Genomic DNA, 20,695 nt, shown 5'->3' with positions numbered 1-20,695 from the left:
CCCTCTTTGGCCCAATCACTCATTTGCAGTTCTCATTAAGACAATGCATGGGAGAAAAATGGTGGCGAGGCGAACGTTCTAAGAGGAAGGTCAGCTGGGGATCGAACCCACCCATGACTAACAGAGTTAATATTTCTCCAATACTGCAATATTTCATGGTGTTACACTAATGGAAGCTTTGGGTTGAAAGTAAACTCAGAGTAAACTTTAAAAAAAAAAAAAAAAAAAAAAAGGGCTGAACGAGGGCAAGAGCAGCTGCCTGCCGGGGAAGTGGGAAATGGGCCTCAGCTGGCTCTCCTGCCTGCCTCTCTCCATTTCTCCCTCCCCGTACTTTCTCCCTCCCTGTCTGCCTCTCCTCTCATTCTCTCTGTCTGCCTCTCTCCATCTGAAAAGCCAAAAGGTCTTCAGGGGGTAGAACTGATTGTTTTCAGGATAAAAAGTATCCTGAATTTATAAGACTAAATTACAAGACAGGAAACCCAGGCTGTTCCTTGAACAAAACAGCAAAGTTACTCACTGCGTGGCTGCTTATTTACAAAGAAAAATTAATCTTATACACAAAATAGCTTAGTAGCAGATTTAGTGTTTTGAAAAGGTCTTTACAGTGGAACATTCTTTATTCTGAGAAAAACAGTTTTGGGGAGCTGATCCTTCCAGAGCTGCTGGCTTAGGCTGGAAGACATAACACAGAGGGCTAAAGTAATGGATGCTCTGGAATAGATCCAAAATTCAGTGTATCAACTGCTCTTTTCGAGGGCCCGGTTTTCTTTGTCTGTGGACCCATGTACACCTTCAGCTTGAATTCTTCCGGCACCTCGGCAGCCTTTTATTCTGGTGTTCTAAGGTCATTGCCGGGGCCCGAGCTGGCTCAAGAGAGACCCTCCCATGCCACCTCCCTTGTCCTCTGAGCACTTATTGCTGAGATGCCGGTGGAGTTGGCTTGGCAGGGCCTGGGGGGTTCTGCAGGTTCTAAGCAAGGAGCAATGGCTCTACATTCTTCCTGCCCTCTCCATTCCAACGGAGAGAGGTGCCCTATATGTTATCGTATGGGACAGCCAGGCCAATGTTATAGTTGTAGCCAGCCACTTCATCATAGGACGAGCGGCAAATCGGAAGGATGCTCTCAAGAGCCAACTGGTCCATGGAAAACTCATAAGCATAGATGATTCCTCGGTGTCTGGAGAAAGCAGATGTGAGGGGGAAAATGCATTACTACCAAGAGAGATACACATGATTAATATCCTATGATTTTAAAAAGATGTTATTCGTAACAAAGATAAATATCTAGAAATAGGATTCTGTCCAATGTTATTCCTCTGACACCCAGGACTCTGAGAATCGATAGTGGACAGAAATCCAAGGCCTTTCCTTTCCCCCTGGCCTACTGCTTTGCCATATTTTCTTCAGGAACACGTCACATGAGGAGTATTTGTGTCCGTGTCATTATAAACTGAGGAATGAAGGCAGAGAACAACAGCCAAGGGATTAATTTGTTGGATAAAAATTTTAAAACAAAGACTCTTCCCCCATCTGCAGTTTTAAGGATCTTACTGTCAAGGAAGTACTTCTGTTCTGGTACCTGGCCTTCCAGGCAGGTTGCAGTTCCCAAATGGGTCACTTTCACGTGATGCTCTCTACCAAGTAGATGTTCTCTGGGTACCAAAGCTAAGCCCCTGTTCTAGCTACTAAGGGGTAGAGTCTACATGTGAACCCCAATGGCTGAAATCAGTGGCCCTTCCACTGTACCACAATGGCCTCCGAACTTTCTTACCCCTGAACCATTCAAATTCATCAGCAAGTCCCACCCAAGCCAGGCTGGCCAACTGACCTTCGGTGAGCAGTCAAGTCATCGTCCAGAATGCTGGCCCCCCGGGGGCTCTTCTCATCGGGGATGTTGGCCGTGATAAGGCTGTGTGTATTAAACCAGATGTGACGCACAGGATGTCTGGAAGACCAAGGGTGGGAAGACAACTCTTGAGCAGACATAGTTCTTAAAATAAGACCAGCTCACATCTTATCATTTATCCAGCCCTATAATAGCATCATATACAACTAATAGCTAGAAGGAACCAGAGAGCTTGTCTAGGCAATCCCTCTATTATAAATGGGAGAAAACTGCGGCTCATGGTTAAGTGACTGGTCCAAATTCCCACAACATCTTTCAGGGGAGGAGGGCAGAGCCAGGCTTAGAAGCCAAGTGCTCGGACAGTAAGCATCTTGAGTGTTCATGTGAATCTGTGCCTGTTTTCTCATCAATGGAATGGGGATAAAAATGGAGTTTTAGGATGTCTCATTCTAGGGCAGATATTCAAATATTTTAAAAATTAAATTGAATGTTTTCAGCGTGGAGTGATAAGGGCTTGCACTGGCATGGTAGCACTGAGAATGGAAACAAACAGAGGGATATGAAAGAGATTAAAGAGGAAGAATTGACAGGAGAAATAAGGATGAGTCAGATTTGGAGCTCAGATGACAGGGAGAATAAAGAGGAAGGTCAGAAAGAATAGCTGCTCTAGAGGAAGGAGAATGAGTCTCGTAAACATATTGAGTCTAAAATATCTATAAGGATGGTGGAAATGTGTACAAGAGAGGTCACGGCTACAAAGATAGAATTTGGAATAAAGGAGGTGATGGCGGAAGCTGTAAACAGCGATGAGTTCTCCAAAGCAAAGGTCCTAAAAAGAGCCGAGTAGAGGGCTGCGATCTAAACCTGATTCTAATGGAAACAGCTCTTTTGTCGCAGAAGATTCAAAGAGCTGTGGGATGAATCCGTTTGTAAAAGAGTCAGGGAATGGGGCAGCTAGTCGGTGCAGTGGATAGAACACAAGCCCTGAGTCAGGAGGAGCTGAGTTAAAATCTGGTCTTAGACACTTAACACTTCCTGGCTGTGTGACATTGGGCAAGTCACTTAACCCCAATTGCCTCAACCCCCCCCCAAAAAAAAAAGTGTCAGAGAAATCAAGGCTGTGATGATCTAACCAAACAGATACAACCATTGGCTTAACCCCTAGCTTCATCTGAGTCACTGATTCCTGGGAAACCCCACTCCCATGACGTTAAGGAGACAAGGCGAAACTAAGATCTACTGAAGCCATCAACTATGAAATCTCAAAATTAGTGAAATAAGAAGAAGGCCTTTTATAATTATGGCAAAGGCACTGCTGGACCTGACACTGCTAGGCCCAGGACAGTTTCGGAGCTCTCTTAAAGGTACCAGTCTATCTCAAAGGTTGAGGTAAGCTGCTGCTTCAGACCGTGGTAATTACTCTGGAAAGTAAGCAGTGGCAGGAAGGGACCATGGCCACAAGGTCCCTCAGGCCTCAGTCATCTCATCAATAAAAGAAACGTGAAATTGGACTAAGCGGATCTAGCATGGCCCTCCTTCCTCTCCAGCTATGGTCCTCCTCTGGCAAGGCTGAAAATTTCGATGGCTTCCAGCACCATCTGGTGGGAAATCAGTGCATCACATAAGAAACGCTTCCCCAGAAAGGAAACTCTTAGGGGGAATTTCTTTTGAAAGGTAGGATGGATGCCAGAGATGGAAAACACTGATGTAGCCCCGGCCTTCTATAGCCGGGGCTCCTGCAACTGCCTTCTCTCTTTAAACCTTCCTTCCTCTCGTGTGTATCTGGGTGAGACGAGAACCACCGTGCATGTGGATGTGGAGGCCATGTCTGGCCTTCCATTATGAGAGTCAGAACAGGAAATACCAGCTCGTGTTTGGGTTCTTTGAAGCCGCCCCGTGCGACACACTGACACCTAAGTCGAAGTGAGATCCCATTTTACACATTCTAGTGATTACAGTTTACGTGTGACAACCATTCGACTCCCAACTATTAAGAGCAGAATAGGAAAACATTAAAAAACTTAGGTCTGGTCAGACCCAATGAAACATTCTGGGGGAAGCTTGGGTATTTTTTTAAATAGAAGGAACTTCATTACTGCTATTATGATCTCCTTAATAATTTACTATCCAGCCATTACTGTGAATTTGCTCAAATCCTTGAAATGATTTCTATTCCCGTATAGACAATTTCTATTCCCAGTATAGACAACTACTCCGGATATTAGCAATCACTTGATTACTCGAGTCTATAAAGGCACGCTTGGAAAAATCCCAACTTTCCTGGGCAAAGGAAACGTTTCTTAGGTCTCCTGGAACACTTTCCGTGTGAATTTTCCTCCAAACAATCTTTTATTCATTGGTTTCTCCAGCAGGAATCTAAGATCCCACATGCTCTTGCAATTACAAACTCTATTTGAAGATGCTCTTGTCCCAAACCAATCTAGCAGGATTTCTGCTGATATGGAGAAGCAGTGTGGCGTGGTGGGGTAGAATCGGCCTCCAAGTCCAAGAATTTGGGGACCCAAATTCAAATCCCGCCCATAACGTGCACTAGCCAAGTGATTCTAGGTGACCATCTCACATCCCAGGCACTGACCTCTATGAGACCTTAAGTTAGCAGAGAAGGGGGAAGGAGTCCCCTATACCAAAGAACTCATGTTTCCCAGTCCTGGGTCACTGGGTCATGGATAGAGATCGCAGTTGGAGATAGCCATCCACATTCTCTTGCCCAGTGCCATAGTGCCACATAGAGGTTGGCACTCAAATCCCAAATCTCCTCACTAACAGCCCAAGCCAAGCCCATTTGAGATAAAAGCTTCTGTTTTTTTAAGATGGATCCTTTAAAAAATGAGTCCTTTTTAAAAATTTTGCTGTAGGGTTAAGTGACTTGCCCAGGCTCACACAGCCAGAAAGTGTTAAGTGTCTGAGACCAGATTTGAACTCAGGTCCTCCTGACTTCAGGGCTGGTGCTCTAACCACTGTGCCACTTAGCTGCCCCAAGAATGAGTACATTCTTTACTAACTTGGAATGGATGGTAGTTGTGGGAAAGGATTAAAATTCTATGCCTGCCGTGGAAGGCAGACATTTATTCTTACTTCATTTGTCTGTAATGACCTGGGCTTAGACTCTGGCAATAAAATCACCCAAAGGAATGCAATTACCTGGCGTGCATCTCCCACAGCTTGTTGCCCATCCGCTGGTCCCAGACACAAACCAGGCCTTCCTCGCCGCCACTGACAATTTTCCAGTCATCCATCTGAACAGCAGAGACGCCTAACTGGTGAGCGTAGAGCGAGCACGAGGACGTGCCGCTGCGTAGATCGTACACCCTCACCCTGAGCAGAGAGATGAGAAACACAGGAAGGGAAGTGGACCGTCAATTCCGTTGCTTTGGCTTTCGAAAAATAGAGAATTACCTCATTTAGAGACGCTCAGAGAAAGGAGATGAGAGAATTCTGCATAAACACGCTGGCATATTCTGCTGGCACGTGGCCGTCTTAATGTATCTCTCCCTGCCTCCGCCCACAAATGTTTAATTCATCAAATTACTCAAAAATCAATCCCAACAGTGTAGTCTAAGCATTTGGAGCAAGTCGGAGAAGCTTCCCTCCCGTCATCTGCGACCCGGGGCCAGGAACTTCCCAGGGACCCAGTTTCTTCACCTGCTAATTGGGGACCAGCAGCACCTGCCCCTACCACGGGCTCGTTTTAGGCGGTAAAGGAGAACTTAGCACTGGGTGACACATGAAGGCCTAACATGGGTTCAAAAAGCCAGCTTGTAAGCTAATTAGCCATGAATGGCACGGGGGCAATAATGCCGTTGGTAGGACAATATTTTTTCAGGCACTGAAGCATGAGTCAAATGAATCAACTCTATTATTTAGTATATCATGAATAGAAAATGAACTACTTCTCCTAATTCCATTCTAAAATCGAAGGGTTCCCGCAGCAGAAGTGCCCAGCCGGCTCGCTCAAGTTAATGCAAATGTTGCTTCTGACCAATAAAGAGAAGCAGAGCGGGGCACCGAGACGCCCCAGATGTCTGGGAAGTCGGGAAGCATCATCAGCCCGAGCACGTATAGAGAGGTGCACGGAAGCAAACAAAAAGACTGCAAGCTGACCCCGAGCAAGAGGCTGCTTCGTTAGGACCAGGCTTGGTTTGGGGAGAGACATCTCAGGATGCACTTCCTGAAGCATGTTGACAATTACCTCCATAAGAAGCGCTTCCCCTCTTATGAAGGAGGAAACTCATAAATGGGCAGTGACTCTCCAGCCCCTCAGTGCTTGGTTGCCCTTCCACCCACCCTTCCATTACGCCTCTCGCACAACCTAAGAGAGCCAACTGGACAGGGCGGACTTTGCCTCCACCTCAGGTAAGTTCTTGAATGAATAGAAGCTATGCCAATTCACCTGCAGTTGCACTTTAAGAACACAGGAGGGACAGCTAGGGGTGCAGTGGATAGAGCACCAACCCTAAAGTCAGGAGGACCTAAGTTCAAATCTGACCTCAGACACTTAACCCTTCCTGGCTGTGACCCTGAGCAAGTCACTTAACCCCAGTTGCCTCAGCAAAAAAACAAAAACAAAACCAAAAAAACCAAGGAGCTCTAGAGATGGCAAGGGTGAAGGGGAAAGAGTGCACTGGAAAAATCCAGCATCCAGTCTGGCTCTACTGCTTCTCAGCTGGGAGACCATAGATAACCACCTGATATCTCAGTTCCTTCTCAATTTGCAAAATGGGGACAATTCTACCTACATTATCTTCTTAGAATCAGAGCACCTGTAGGCTGGCTAGATCTGTGTTGAGGAACAAATGAGAAAAGGAGGCAAAGCTGTTAGGGAGGAGGGGGGGGGTTCAGCCATCCACTGTTTTTCCCTGCCATGTAACACTACCAGATGATACGTTTTGCAGGGAGTGGCCGGCATGGTAGCGACAAGCTGCAGGACGAGGGTGACGGACCCTACGAAATTCTCAAGCAGGATCGGAAAAATCTAGGCCTAGAATCATTTAGGGAAGAGCCAGATTTCCCACATGCCAGACACAGAGATAGTTGGTCTAAGCGGAGAGTTGCCATAAGAGAGAAATGTGCAGCACTGAGTTCTCTCGAGTAGACTTTGGATGAATGAAGGTCTGTCTTAGTGGCTTCCGTAAAGGGCCACTCTGCTGGATAGCGAGGTTCCCTAATTGAGATCTGGCAGTTGGGGAGACAAAGGCAAACGCCAATCTGTCCACAGGTTCAGAGTTTGCCATCTGTTTTTCATTTGGATAGCAGTATGAATGACTCCAAACAAAATAAACAAATAAACCAAAAGATACCATTATTGGGTTTTAAATGAATAAAAACAAGGGGAGGTTCTCCAGGGTCCCAGGAAAATAAGTTGCTTGGAAAGGAAAAAATTTCTGGAGAGCACTATATAAGAGGCAAAGTTGTAGCTTCCTCCCTATAGACTAGTGAGGACATGGACTAGCTCAGTCAACCAGATACTAATTCTCAGGTGAACACAATAATCAGCTTCAAAGCTGAGACAGCTAGGTAAAGCCTACACTTCGGCACTAACTCAATCCTCTCCGTGGACCGAGCCCCAGGTAACATAGCCAATGGGCGCGTGAACGTGCCAAAAAGAACAGCGTCCAGAGACAAAAAAGAAGCTGGGGTAGATATCGCAAATACATATCCAGCTCGTGTTTCATCAATGTAGTCTGCTGAAAAGAAAAATAATTGGTCCAAAAGCTATAATTGTGTTATGTTTAATATTCATGGTCTAGCTGGAGTACCGTTCCAAAGCTCCCCCTCCCGGCCCCTCTCTAATGAAAATCACTCCATAGGAGCCTGCTCTATTCCGCCAATTAAAACAAAAGACACCAGCACCATCCAAAGACTCCCACCGAGTCGCATCCATCTGATGGGCAGGAAAACGTGCTGGAACCGAGACGGAGGCACGCTCTGGGTGGGTCTATCGTCCGAGCTCTGAATAACTTATCCTGACCCTTACAGATGGAGTCAGCAGAGCATTTAGCTTGCCTGCTCCCGCTCCCTCTGACAGCAGGCCGTGCCATGAGCACACCGCAATGTAACATTAACAGGGCAAGATGGAAGCTCGGAGACTCTTTAATTGGAGATGACAACTTGGGGCTTTCTTCCCATTGGTTTGGCTTGGAGAGTCCCATCTGACAATAAAGGTTCATTGTATTTGATAGAATAGCTGGCGCCCAACCTGAAGCCCATTCAGACTCTGGCGTGGTTGGTTTATTAAGGATCTGACCTTCAGCTACGTTTCTATCCAAAAAAGCATCCAGGAGAGAGGGGGAGATGAAGTAGAGAGGCATTCAAATTTAGCCTTTCAAAAACAAAAGATTCTCCCCACCCTGAATCCCCACCAAAAACACAACAAGAATGAAAGCATAATTCAGTTTGGTTTCAGTGACAATAAGTGGTTACAGCTTTTGATTTCGGTGCATAAAGAGATGTCTAAAACCCTCTCTCGGTAGCATTTTTGATCCCTCATAAATGATTTCATTTAAATAAGATAATTAAAAAAGACAACACATTTTAAAGAACCACGGGCTCAATTCGGTGAAGACCAGGATATTTTAAGATCTTTTTTATATTTTCCACATCAAACAAACCCTCATCAAATGTTTATTATTACTAGTGATATCGATTCAATAAAGTAATTAAGCACCTACAACGTTGAAGACTCAGTGCTGGATGCTGAATGATTAAGTTCAAAATCTAATAGTGTTTGACTAGTATAGACGACCTAAAAAGGAAATATTAAAAACCTACTTCAATAAACTGAAGTGTATTATTAAAATTTTCACTTGGGTTTGGTCTATGGGCATATTTATTAACTCTCCAAGTGCTACAGTTTTCACAGACCTTGTGAAAACATAGACCTATGACTTTAAAGAATACAACACAAAAACATCCATTTCCTAAGAAAGGCCATTCAATTCAATGCACCTGACCCGAAGTTTCCTGAGAAACAACAAGATAACGTAAGAAGAAAGGACTGTCATGTAGAGAATGTCAGCTCTCCCAGGGTTCCCCTGGCAACCTGCTGCCGTCCCCGAGATAGGCCCCAGTCTCTGCCTCCGATTTTGCTGGGGCCCTCCACTGATAAGCTTCCCTTCACCGAAGCACTGACTTCATTTGAGAGATTATCAACATGAAGGCTGTTGTGGAAACAGAGGCCCATCTCTGCTCTCCAGCTACATTTGCTTAAACCATTTCTGCTGGGAAAAAAGGGGGGCTTGCCAGTGCCTCAGAAATGGGGTCCTTCTGAGCTCCTTCCTAATCTAAAGCCTCAATGAACTCACTCTTGACACAGTTTACATCCATTCTGTCTCGCCCTCGGTGAGAGAAATCTCGGTGGAAAAAGCAAAGATACTGTTAGACCAAAGGGTTCAGGTTGCATCTGACAGAGCCATGTAGAATCCCCATCGGGTCCCTCAGTCCGGCTCTGGGCTCAGCAAACAAGGACGGGGCTGGCAAAGCCCCACCTGAGCTTTTCCCTGATGACTACTTTGCTGTCAGACCTCATCTCTATATGGGGGTACCCCCTGCTTTTCTAGAAATTAAATTAATCACTAATTAGGAGATTCAAAAAGCAGCATGATGTAGTGGGGAAAAGGATATTAAATCTGATTTGGGGAGCAAGAAGCCTTGGGGCTCTAAATTGGATTCTGCTGTTAACTGGCAGGTCATTTAATCTCAGAACCTCAGTTTTCTGATCTGTAAATTGGGGAGACAAATCCTCATGCTACCAGCTCATTGAATTCTTAAAAGAATCCTGCAGACGGGGCCAGTCCTGCCATGGGGTCTGGATTTCACCCCTTAGGTCTTCACTGGCAGGTGATGGGCAAGTGAGCTCACCTCTAAGAACCCATCTCCTCATCTGAAAAACAGGGAGAAAAATCCTCGCCAGGTATCGGGAGAGTGCTTTGGAAACCCGGAGGGTTTTTTGTTTTTTGTTTTTTGCTTCTTAATTATCAAGCATAACATTTCCAGAAAAGGTCCTCCCCTATTTTAATTAATGTTGAAAATTAGTCAAATTGAATCACTTTTTAAAAAAGAAAACAATTTTTTTCCCCTACAATTGGCCTTAATTTGGATGCTGTAATATCTGGACAGTTTTATGGATTTTTACTCTAATACAATTTGTGAAGCACAATTATGGTCCAATGGGGGCTTGTTTTTCACATTAAAAAGGTCATTTTTGATTTAAAAATTTTATTTTCCTAATACATATAAAGATAGTTTTCAAGATTCATTTTTGTAAGATTGTATTCCAGATCTCCTTCCCCCTCTCATTTACCTCCCCCCTCCCCAAGACGGCAAACAATCCGATTTAGATTAGATATGTGTAATTTCACATTTTTTAAGTGATACCCCAGGAAGTCATTGTTGTTTCTAAGATAGCACTGGACATTCCCCTCTTTTAAAATCAAACATTAAACTCTGTGAGAACAGGGCTCGATTTTAGTGTGCCATTTGTGTATTCCCAGCATCTGGAACAAGCAAGTTTGACAGGTGGGATGCAACTGAATTGCATCAGGATTAAACGGGATAATATAGAGAGAGTACTTTGCAAACTTTAAGGTGCTACAAAGGTGTATATGTGTGGGGAACGTATGTAATTTGTTAGCTATAATGAGGCAGCTAAGTGGTACAGTGGAGTGCTAGGCTAAGAGTGAGGAAGACACAAATTCAAATCCAGCCTCATATATTTCCTAACTATGAGATGCTGATCCATTCACTTCACCTCTGTCTGCCTCAGTTTCCTCAACTTCCAAATGGGGATCATAACAACATCTAACTCTCAAGGTTGCCATAAGGAGCAAATGAGATAATATTGGTACAGGGCTTAGCACACAGTATATAAATATTATTACCAGCATTGTTCCACTCGCCCATCACATGTACTTGATAAACATGATCTTCATTACCTTCATGGAATTATTTTTCCAGAACACATTCACAATTTCTTTCCCAGTTCTAAGATGTGCTCCCATTTCCTTCCCTTTCCTAGCTATACTATTGTGACTGTTGAAAAACTTCTTCTCAGGCTGATTTCAGAGAGGCCAGGAGAGACTTACAGGAACTGAGGCTAAGTGAAATGAGCAGAATCAGGAGATCATTGTACATGGCAACAGTAAGATTATTATACAATGATTAATTCTGACAGATGTGGCTCTTTTCAACAATGCGGTGATTCTGGCCAGTTCTAATAGACTTGTGATGGAGAGAGCCATCCGCATCCAGAAAGAGTATTGTGGGGACTGAATGTGAATCAAAGCATAATATTTTCACCTTTTGTTGTTGTTTGTTTTTTTTTTTTTTCCTTCTCGTGTTTTTGTTGTTGTTGTTGTTCTGATTTTCTTACACAGCACGATGAACATGGAAATGTGTTTAGAAAAATTGCACTTATTTAACCTATATTGGATTGCTTGCTGTCATAGGAGGGGGCAGGAGGAAGAGAGGGAGAAAAGTTTGGAATGCGAGGTTTTGCAAAGAGGAATGCTGAAAACTATCTTTATAGGTATTGGGAAAAAATAAAATACTATTAAAAAAAGAGAAAAAAAGGAAAACTTCCCCTCGCTCCCCAACCCCCACGTTTCAAATAAACTTTAATAAAAGTTGCTATCTTGGTCCCGCCTTTATGGTTCCTCGTCCACATCTCATCAGTGATGCACCAGCACCTGCACTGCTTTGGGAAGCCCCTGGGGATCAGAGGCTGCTTTTTCGTGGGCCCCTCAAAATCAATCATCACTTTACTATTCTCACCTGTGGAGAGAGATTTAAAAGTGTGTACGTCAGGTGTAGCATCTATTAAAATGGGCTTACCGTGACAGATAATTAGGTCAGATTTTAGACTCCGGAGTGACAAGAGTATCCTTTTACACACTCTATTTGGCTCCTGCTTAGGGGATGTAGCACCTAATTAGGGATCCCTACTTAGGGGGGAAAGTCTGTTCTACTGAGTATCTATAGGCCTCCCAGTTGACAATCCAATGTGCAGCTGCTAATGGCATTACAACTTGGCTCAAAAGTCTTCCTCTGGTTCCTAATTGGGCCTGTGTATGCAGAGAGCAGGGGTCTCTTCTCTGCTCCACTGTTTTAGCTCCCTGTGAATATAGCTGTGACTGAACACCCAAATGCTCATGTTGTAAACAAACTCTGCACGAATAAATCTATAATCCCAAAGCTTTTCATTTGGACATCGCGAGTAGCCTTCTGCATTTACTCTCCCAGAAAACGAGTGGCTGCCAAGTCCCAGTGGGAAGAAGGCTATCAGATAAGCTTGTGTTCTTTGTAGCCCCTGCACAAATCAACACATAGCTTGCTTTGGTAACTCTAATACACGAGATTAAAACTATAAATTGATTTGTTTGGTTTTGCTCGGCCACATGGGGAGGCCACTCATCAAACCTGGCTTTGTAAGAGAAAAAGAGCCCAGGCTGTTTGCCGGATGATCACGATACACCTATCAAAACATCAGCTGTCTTCAGATGACTAAGAAAAATGATCGCGTGTTTTCTTTACCGACAAAGTCTACGGCGTGCTTGCATTCTCTTTGCCCTGAAAAACGGGGAGGGGTTGGCGAGGGGGGTGCTGAAAACATTGTTTGATAAAATAATTATTTTTGCAAGCTGCTGCACTGGCGGGACAGAGGTCTGGGATTTGGCAAGAGAAAGTATCCGCCTCACAATCTGATACCCACCACCGAACCAGACCACCACCTGCAGCCTGGTGCCGAGCGCTGGGAGGAGGGGTGCCATTAGACACTGGCCCCTCGCCATTCCACATCTCTTTGGGGCACTGGATCAGACACTAGCTGATAACTAGCCAAAAAAACAAAAAAGGGGGGAAAAAAGAAAACCTAAAAATTGGACTCAGAGGGTCTTTTCAAACACTTTAATCCTTTCGTGCTGACGGTTCCCGGTGTGCCCATGGCTGGCAACGACACTGGACAGGGAAAACCTGACTCTCCAAGCCAGCGAGTTAAAGGGAAGGCCGCTAATCAGCTAAATAGAGCCTGGAACTTGTTCATATAAAGTCCGTCTCTCTCTCTCTTTTCTCTTTTTTTGGTCACTGGAGGGACACCATAGTGTTCTGAAATACACTCCTGACATCATTTGGCAAACAAATTCATTTCACTGAACATGATTCATCCCTTAGGTTATTGTTTTTAATATCAGAAAGTGAGCTTTTAAATGCCAGACAAATTTTGCAGCAGGGGGAAAAAATATTCCAAGTGGTCTCTCTGGACCCTCCACCAACTGCGTCCACCAAATGGCTTAAAAGAAAATCTTCCCATGATGCTCTCAGAAAGAAAGCAGAGAGGCAGAGATATCCAACCATTACCTAATGCCAGGCCCTCCAAGCTCATGGAGATAGTGTTAGAGGACGAAGACGAGGGGGGAAGGAAGAAGGGAAGGGAGAAGGGAGATGGGGGGAGGAAGGGGGAGGAGGAGGAGAAAACGAACACAAATCCTGAAGGCGGGAGACATTCGTTTCCAGAGAGCTCCGACATACCTCCTGTCCTTATTGCCAGTGACCAGCAGGTGGGGGGGACTGTTCCGGAGGTTGACACATGTGAAGTCACCCAAGGAGCTGCCCAGGGTAGTCAGGCACTGACTGGTCTGCAGGCTGTACAGCAGTATCTGTCAGGGAAAAAGAACAGCTCCTGCACACGTGGACCCAACATACCAGGGACCAGGCCCGTATCAAGCACCATTTGCTTCAAGATAAACCAGGGCAAGATCTGAGGCCCCCACAATGGATTAAAGGCGTTTACAGGCCAAGTTCCCAACCTTCCTTGGGACAGGGATGTTAGGGGGACTCTGCAAACTTGAGGAAAATATTCTTGATGGCCAAGGAACACGTTCAGTGCCAGCGGTGAAAAGGAGGACAAAGCAGCTCTCGTGGTCGCTGCCTAAGTCGTGGGAAGGGCGTGCAGAAACTTTTAACTGCAAGTCCTCAGCTGGTCTCAGAAATGGACCCAAGGGGGAAAATGCATAAAGGATTGGGGGAGGTGGCAGCTGAGCACCGCTCACAGACACTCCACAGGATGATTCTCAGAATAAAGGGAGGAATGAGGTCAGAGGACACAGACTTGTTGGAGGCCCTCGGAGCATGTGGCTTGTGGTCAGGGGCTGCGGGTTAGAATCCTAGCTCAGTCATTTGCAGTTCATCTCGGTGGGTCTCAGTCTCCTCATCTGTAAAGTGGAGCAGCTGGCTCTGAAAGTCTCCAAGGTCCTTTCCTGCTCTAAAATCTGTGAACCTAAGACCTGGTCCAGAGCTGTAATTTAACATGGGGGGGAAACTAAGGCCCAGACATTTTTGCCCTGCAGGTAGAGGAAGAACCCAGGAAGAGAATAAGTATTTATATAGCACCTACTATGTGCCAAACACTGTGCTGTTATTATCTCATTGGATCCTTACAACAAATCTGCGAGTCAGAGCTTTGATCAGACAAGATTCTGAGGCACAGAGAGGTTAAATATATTGCCCAGGATCACACAGCCAGTAAATGTTTGAACCAGATATGCTAGCCGCCAAGCAATTCTTTCCTTCCTTCAACAAATATTTACTGAGTACTTACTGTGTCAGAGAATAATACTAAATGAAACTAAAAATCCAAAAAGTCTTGACAATCTTGTACAGGATGGGTACACCAATAATTATAATGCAAGATAAAAAAGGGAAAATATAATAAAGGATGCTTTAAGAAAGATAGAGCCTTTGGTCTGGGTCTTAAATGATGTGTGGGGATTAGACAAGCAGATCTGAAGAGGGGAGACTGTTTCAGAAAGGACAAAAAAAAAAAAAAAAAACAACCCAGAGGTAGGAAGGCAAAGGATATGTTCATAAAATGGATCTATTTAAGAAAGCTAAATTATAAGCAACATGGTGGGAAAATTGGACTTGGCAATTTCATTTTAAAAATTATCTTTCAAATAATTCACTATACTAGCTGCTGAAAATGCTCTTATAAATGGTAAGTTGCTTAGGACTTCTGGAAAAGAAGGAAGCAGCAACAGCAGTTATGTAATATTATTTGTCTAAATGGATTGTAAAAGAAGCTAGAAGGTGCCAGGTTTGCTATGTGTTATAGTAGATAAAGCAATAGGTCTGGAGTCAAGAGGACCTCAGTTCAAATCCAGCCTAAGACACTTGCTAGCTGTGTGACCCTGGCCAAGTCATTTTACCCTGTTTGCCTCAGTTTCCACATCTGTAAAATTATCTGGAGAAGGGAATGGCAAACCGTTCCACTAACTCTAGCAAGAATACCTCAAAGTGGGTAGCAAAGAGTAGGACATGACTAAATGATAAAGTTTATGTAGCTTGTGAACACACAATCACAACCAAACTCTAAGGTGGAGCTATTGGATGATAACAACTCTTTACCCGTCTCCCTGGGAGAAGTTCTGTGCTAAAGTCACACAAAGAGAAATGAAAAGATTCTTTTTAAATCACTGTCCCCCATGGTCAGTCTCCCCACCGTGAGCCTCTGTCCACGGTTTAGGAAGCACTAATCTCCACAAAGAGAAGGCAGACAGCTCATCCACTCAGCTCCAGACAGCACCATATTCCATTTTTGTAAAGCATTTTGATTTCATCCTCCTGAAAAGAGAAAATTTTCAAAACCTTATCTAGTGTCTTGAGTCTTTCTTGAAATTCTGCTAATTTGTTGAAAAATTAAACATTGTGGAAAAACTTAATTCCCGACTTTGACTTCTTTATGATTATAAGGTCATAGGTCTAAGGTCTTTTAGGAAAGGTTTGAGCCCACGGGGTAAGTGGTCTTTAGAACAGCTCTTCAGTCACCGGCCTGAGCTTGGATCCTGCAGCCAGAGGAAACTCTCCTCATGGTGGAAAGTCCAACACAACGCTCCTCAAAGGAGGCTGCCAGAGTGGGCGGCTCAAGGTTGGACTTGAAGTACCATGGGCTCCCAGGGCTCCTCTAGAGGCCAGGACAGCAAGTGATCCACCACAAGAAAGTAAGGAGCAAACTGCCAGGCACAAACCTGACTTCAGATGCCCATTCCCATAAGCAAATCACTCCCACTGCAGGAACCTTCTGCTGCTATTGTTCAGTCGTGTTTTACTCCCCATGATTCCACTGGGGGTTTTCTTAGCAGAGATAAAGCCTGGTTTGCTATTTCCTTCTCAACCTCATTTTACAGATGAGGAAACTGAGGCACATAGGGTTAAGTGACTTGGCCATTAGAAGTATCTGAGGCAAGATCCGAATTCAGGTCTTCCTGACTCCAGACCTGGTGCACTGTACACTGTGGTGCTCCTTAGCTACTCCTCCTGAAGTCTTTCCCGAGTTTCCTCATTGGCAAAATACGGGGAGTGGACAAGATGGCAGCCCCAGCTCTATAATCCATAATCACCATAAGGCAGATACAAAAAATTAGCTTGTTAATCTTGGTTTTCAGTGAATCGGCAACCTCTCCTGTCAACTTACCACAGATGGGAACAGAATGGAATAATTTACCCTTCTCTCTTAAAAGAACTAAGACCCCAAGCTTGAAGGCACGACCGAGGGCAAGTCCTTTGAACCAAAGGATTGAATTTCAATTCCTAGACGTGTTTACCACAGGCTTTGGGGGATATTGTACACCTCAGATGTCCTGTATGTTACAGAAGCAAACACGCTGAGCTGGTAGCAGTCTTTTTTATGTTAAGGATTGTCCCTACCTAGAGGACCAGCTGTTACACGTCAAGCTCATTTTTCTCACAAATATCTGCAGAACCAGTTAATACCTCAAATCTTGATATAATATTACAGCTACTATTGCTGAGGATTTCTGAAAGAAATGGGCAGGTTTATTACGATTCAAGACCAAAGAAAAAGATCTAGGAAAAGCTGAAAATAAAAATAAGATTTATGTGCATCAGGGAAGTGACCTTCTAATTCTACTAATTTTTCTCTTAGATCAATAAACAGATAATCTAATAATGAAACAACTATCACTAATAATTAATTACCCAAGAGGATTTAATTAGGGAATGTATTCAAAGACTCTGGAGAAAAAAAATTAGTCCTGGTTTTGGTTACTATGCCCATAAAATGCATATTTATTCTAACTATATCCCTAACATTTATTATAGTTCTCTTCAAAGTATTTTTCACAAAGAATAAAGTATTCATTTATAAAAGAGAAATAAGCACAGTGAATAAAGGAGTGCCCAAGGCAGAAAAAGGCCACGGTGGATCTTGAATTGATATCCAATACGTTGATTACAAAAGCCCCCTCATCTTTTCTCCTGCTTCTTTTAAAGGAGAGATGGATGATTCTTAACTGAGAAGAGTGTGACCTAAACTCTTTTCCAAAAAGATTTTCTCTATTTTCATTGTAAGGACTTCTAAGTTAGTAGTTAAGAGTCAAGTGTTCTCTAGAATGTTTAATAATTCAATGAATTAGAAATATCCAGAGTACCTTTACCATTACGTTTAGTTAAAGACCACAGAGATTAGAAAACACATTATCCATCTCAGAGGCGATTCGTTCCATGTTACAAGTCCCTTAACGACCTTTACTATTTCTCTCCTTCCCTCCTCCCTTTCTCTCTCTCTCTCTTTTAATAAGGCTGAGCAAATGGGACTTCATTTTATCTGATTGCCACAGACTAGTGAAATTAATTATTCATGCTCACACTCTCCCTTTTGTTAAGACCATGCATTAGACTAATTTTTCTCTTTATTGCACTAGTTGGGTGAGTCTAAAACTTGTGGCCACTCTCCTTAGACAGATGTACTGAGAAAGAGATGGGCAGATACGTTAGAAAGGAGGAAAAATCCACCCGGAGCTAAAGTCTCGGGGAATATTCTGCGTTAATGTGACCACTGAATCGATAGATGCCAGGGAATTTTTTAAAAGTGCAAATGTGTCTTATAAAGACGGTGAAAAAAGTGGGCACGAGGCGTATTTCTACAGAATTTCTGTTGTTTTACTGAGAATCATAGCTAAGCCTTGAAATTGTTGCCAAGTAAAGGAAAACAAACTAGAAAACAGACAGCTTTCTCTTCCCCTTCCGAGCCTTACAATTCTACATGGAGCCAGAAATGGAGACATTAAACCTTTTCAAAAAGCCCTCACAGAATGGTGTCCAACGTTGCCAGTGTCGGTTAGTTATACTCCCGTCTTAGTCTCTTGCTCGACACCCACAGCAGTTTTAGATTCACCTGTATTTCTTCTTTAGTTTTACACATCCCCAGTACAGATACTGTTTGGAAGTGGAATGATCCCAATGTACAATAAAATCATATTCCAATTGCTCCATATTTTAATGCGAGGTAATTCCGGCACTGCCCCCGAATCTAGAAATTGGACTGGGTCTTTACAAAGATATAAATCCAGATGGAAAGAGTTTACTGTGATCCTTATCACAGCTACGACCACTCTCATGGTCCTCCTCACTTCTCTGCCCGCACATGCTCCCGGAGGCCCAGACCAGGCACAGAGGTGGTGGGCACAGCTTCAGCAGCTGCCAACAGCTAAAAGCCACCTCTCTCCTTCTCCATTGGGCCAATGCCACCTGCTGTCACTCCTCTGGGTTACTGCCTAGTCATATAACCTGCTCCTCCTGGGACACTCACTCACTCCACTGCCCATGTCACAGCTGCTGGTACATTAAGCAGCAAGGAGCAGAGGTTCAGAACCAGAAAGGAGCCAGCACGGCCAAAGCCCGGATCAGACGGGGGAAAGCCAAAGTGACCTGGTGGAGGCGTGCCCAATACCTTCTGAGAATGGTCTGAACTACTTAGTGTGGCCCAGCACTTGGTTTCTATAGAAGGCCAATGAAGAGGAAACAGTGAGAGCTCCAGACAGAGTGACTGCAGATACGAAAGGAGACTGAAGTCAATGAACTCCTTCTTGCAGTCTACAGAGTAAACCTGACAAACCTACAAATGGGACTGCCTTGAAACAATGAGGGTTTGTACCTGTAATGTTCGGGCAAGCTCTCTGGAAGACCTCGGGATCAGCCCAAGTCCTTGGTCTTAGTGGAAGAGTGCAGGAGGCAGGAGAGTCACCGGGAGGATGGTCAAATATGCAATGTCCCATTTCCAGTCCTTCTTAGCCCTTATATACCTTAATACAATTACATCATTAGCATACTAAATATGTGTGAACTAGAGAACCATTACATCACCATGCTAAGGACTAAGTATATATGGGAACTAGAAAACCATCATCTCATCAATTCCACCGAGTTAACACCTTGTTTCAAGTATACTTCCCCAGAGTTCTGGCTCTCTACATGTACCCTATAAAATACCACCAATGAAACCTGGGAAGGATCTGTAAAGACTTTTAGAACAACTGTTGTCACCATCAAGGACAAAAACATCATAGTCCCAGGTTGTTTCCGGAGGGAACATGGAGAAAATAAGGATTGGAGGAAAAGTGGTTAGATTAGACAGAGTACAGAGAGAAAGTGTGTGTTGGAAATGACGATTTTTAAGGCACTAAGGATTGGATCTCCAGGAAGAGTGGCTTCCAGGCAGAGAACCAGTCTCTGAATGCCTTAAAAATCATGCCATTTTCTTCTCAAAAAATGCCATACTTCAAAACGATTCCAATATACTTGGGATGAAAAATACCATCCACATCCAGAGAGAAAATATGGAGACTGACTGTGGACCAAAGCATAGTAATTTCACATTTTTTTTTGTTTATTTTTGTTTTTTCTTTCTTGTGGTTCCCCCCCCCCCCTTTTGTTGTGCTTTTTCAATCACAACATGACAACTCTGGAAATATGTTTAAAAGGATTGCACATATTTAACCTATATCAGATTTCTTGCTGTCTTGGGAAGGGAGGAGAAAAATTTAAAACACAAAGTCTTACAAAAATGAATGTTGACAATGAAGTGATTCAAGGTAATCGCAATAGACTTGGGATAGAAAGTGCCATCTGCAGCCAGAGAGAAAACTATGGAGACTGAATGTGGGTCAAAATATAGAATTTTTGTTTTTGTCGTTTGTTTGTTTGTTTGTTTTTTTCCCCCTTTTGATCTGACTTATATTGTGCAGCATGAAAAATATAGAAATATGTTTAGAAGAATTGCACATATTTAACCTATACTGAATTGCCTGGTGTCTTGTGGAGTATGGAGAAAAGGAGAAAAATTTGGAATACAAGGTTTTGCAAAGGTGAATGTTGAAAACTATATTTGCATGTATTTGGAAAAATAAAATATTAAAAATTAATGTTGATAACTATTTCTATATGTATTTGGAAAAATAGAATACTAGTGAGAAAAAAATTCCAGAAAACTCATGATGGAAAATGCTATCTATCCACATCAAGAAAAAGAGTTGATAGAATTTGAATGCAGATTGGCACATACTATTTTCAGTCTATTTTTTTAAAGTATTTTTTTTTATTTCTTTTTGGTCTTTTTCTTTTTTAATAATATGATTAATATGATATGTTTTATATATATAGTATATGTATACATATATACACACACATACACATATAACCTATATCAAATTACTGTCTTGAGAAGAAGAGAATGAGGAAAAAAATTTGGAAGTCAAAATTTTATTTTAAAAAATGTTAAAAATTGTTTTTACATGTAATTGCAAAAATTAAAATACTATTTTAAAGATCGAGTCATTTCCAGCACACACTTTCTTTAAAAAAAAAAAAAAAAAAAAAACAATCAACAAAATATGAACCACCAACTGAAATATCTACTTTCCCATTTATAATAAAATGAATGAAGATAATAATTATATCCACTATTGTTGATGAAGATTTTGAAATGGAACAGGGAAGGTTTTATGAGTGAGAGTCCAAAACAAAACACATTTTTACCAATAT

General features: G+C 43.1%; 1 protein-coding gene across 1 annotated transcript in view; it reads right to left on the bottom strand.

Annotated features, from left to right (window-relative positions):
• Positions 1 to 563: 563 nt before the first annotated feature.
• The window catches only part of FBXW8 (F-box and WD repeat domain containing 8), a 107,071-nt gene continuing 86,939 nt past the window's right edge, over positions 564 to 20,695 (bottom strand). Inside the window, exons 8-11 of the mRNA XM_051972865.1 lie at positions 13,388 to 13,515; positions 5,009 to 5,182; positions 1,829 to 1,945; positions 564 to 1,177 (exon numbers count right to left, since the gene is read on the bottom strand). Coding sequence (XP_051828825.1) covers positions 1,033 to 1,177; positions 1,829 to 1,945; positions 5,009 to 5,182; positions 13,388 to 13,515 — 564 coding nt within the window. The 3' untranslated portion in view covers positions 564 to 1,032. The remainder of the gene's footprint in view (positions 1,178 to 1,828; positions 1,946 to 5,008; positions 5,183 to 13,387; positions 13,516 to 20,695) is intronic.

The sequence above is a fragment of the Antechinus flavipes genome, chromosome 1, assembly GCF_016432865.1.
Source record: "Antechinus flavipes isolate AdamAnt ecotype Samford, QLD, Australia chromosome 1, AdamAnt_v2, whole genome shotgun sequence".
NCBI classification, from domain to species: Eukaryota; Metazoa; Chordata; class Mammalia; order Dasyuromorphia; family Dasyuridae; genus Antechinus; species Antechinus flavipes.
This window is presented reverse-complemented; position numbering and strand designations above follow the sequence as displayed.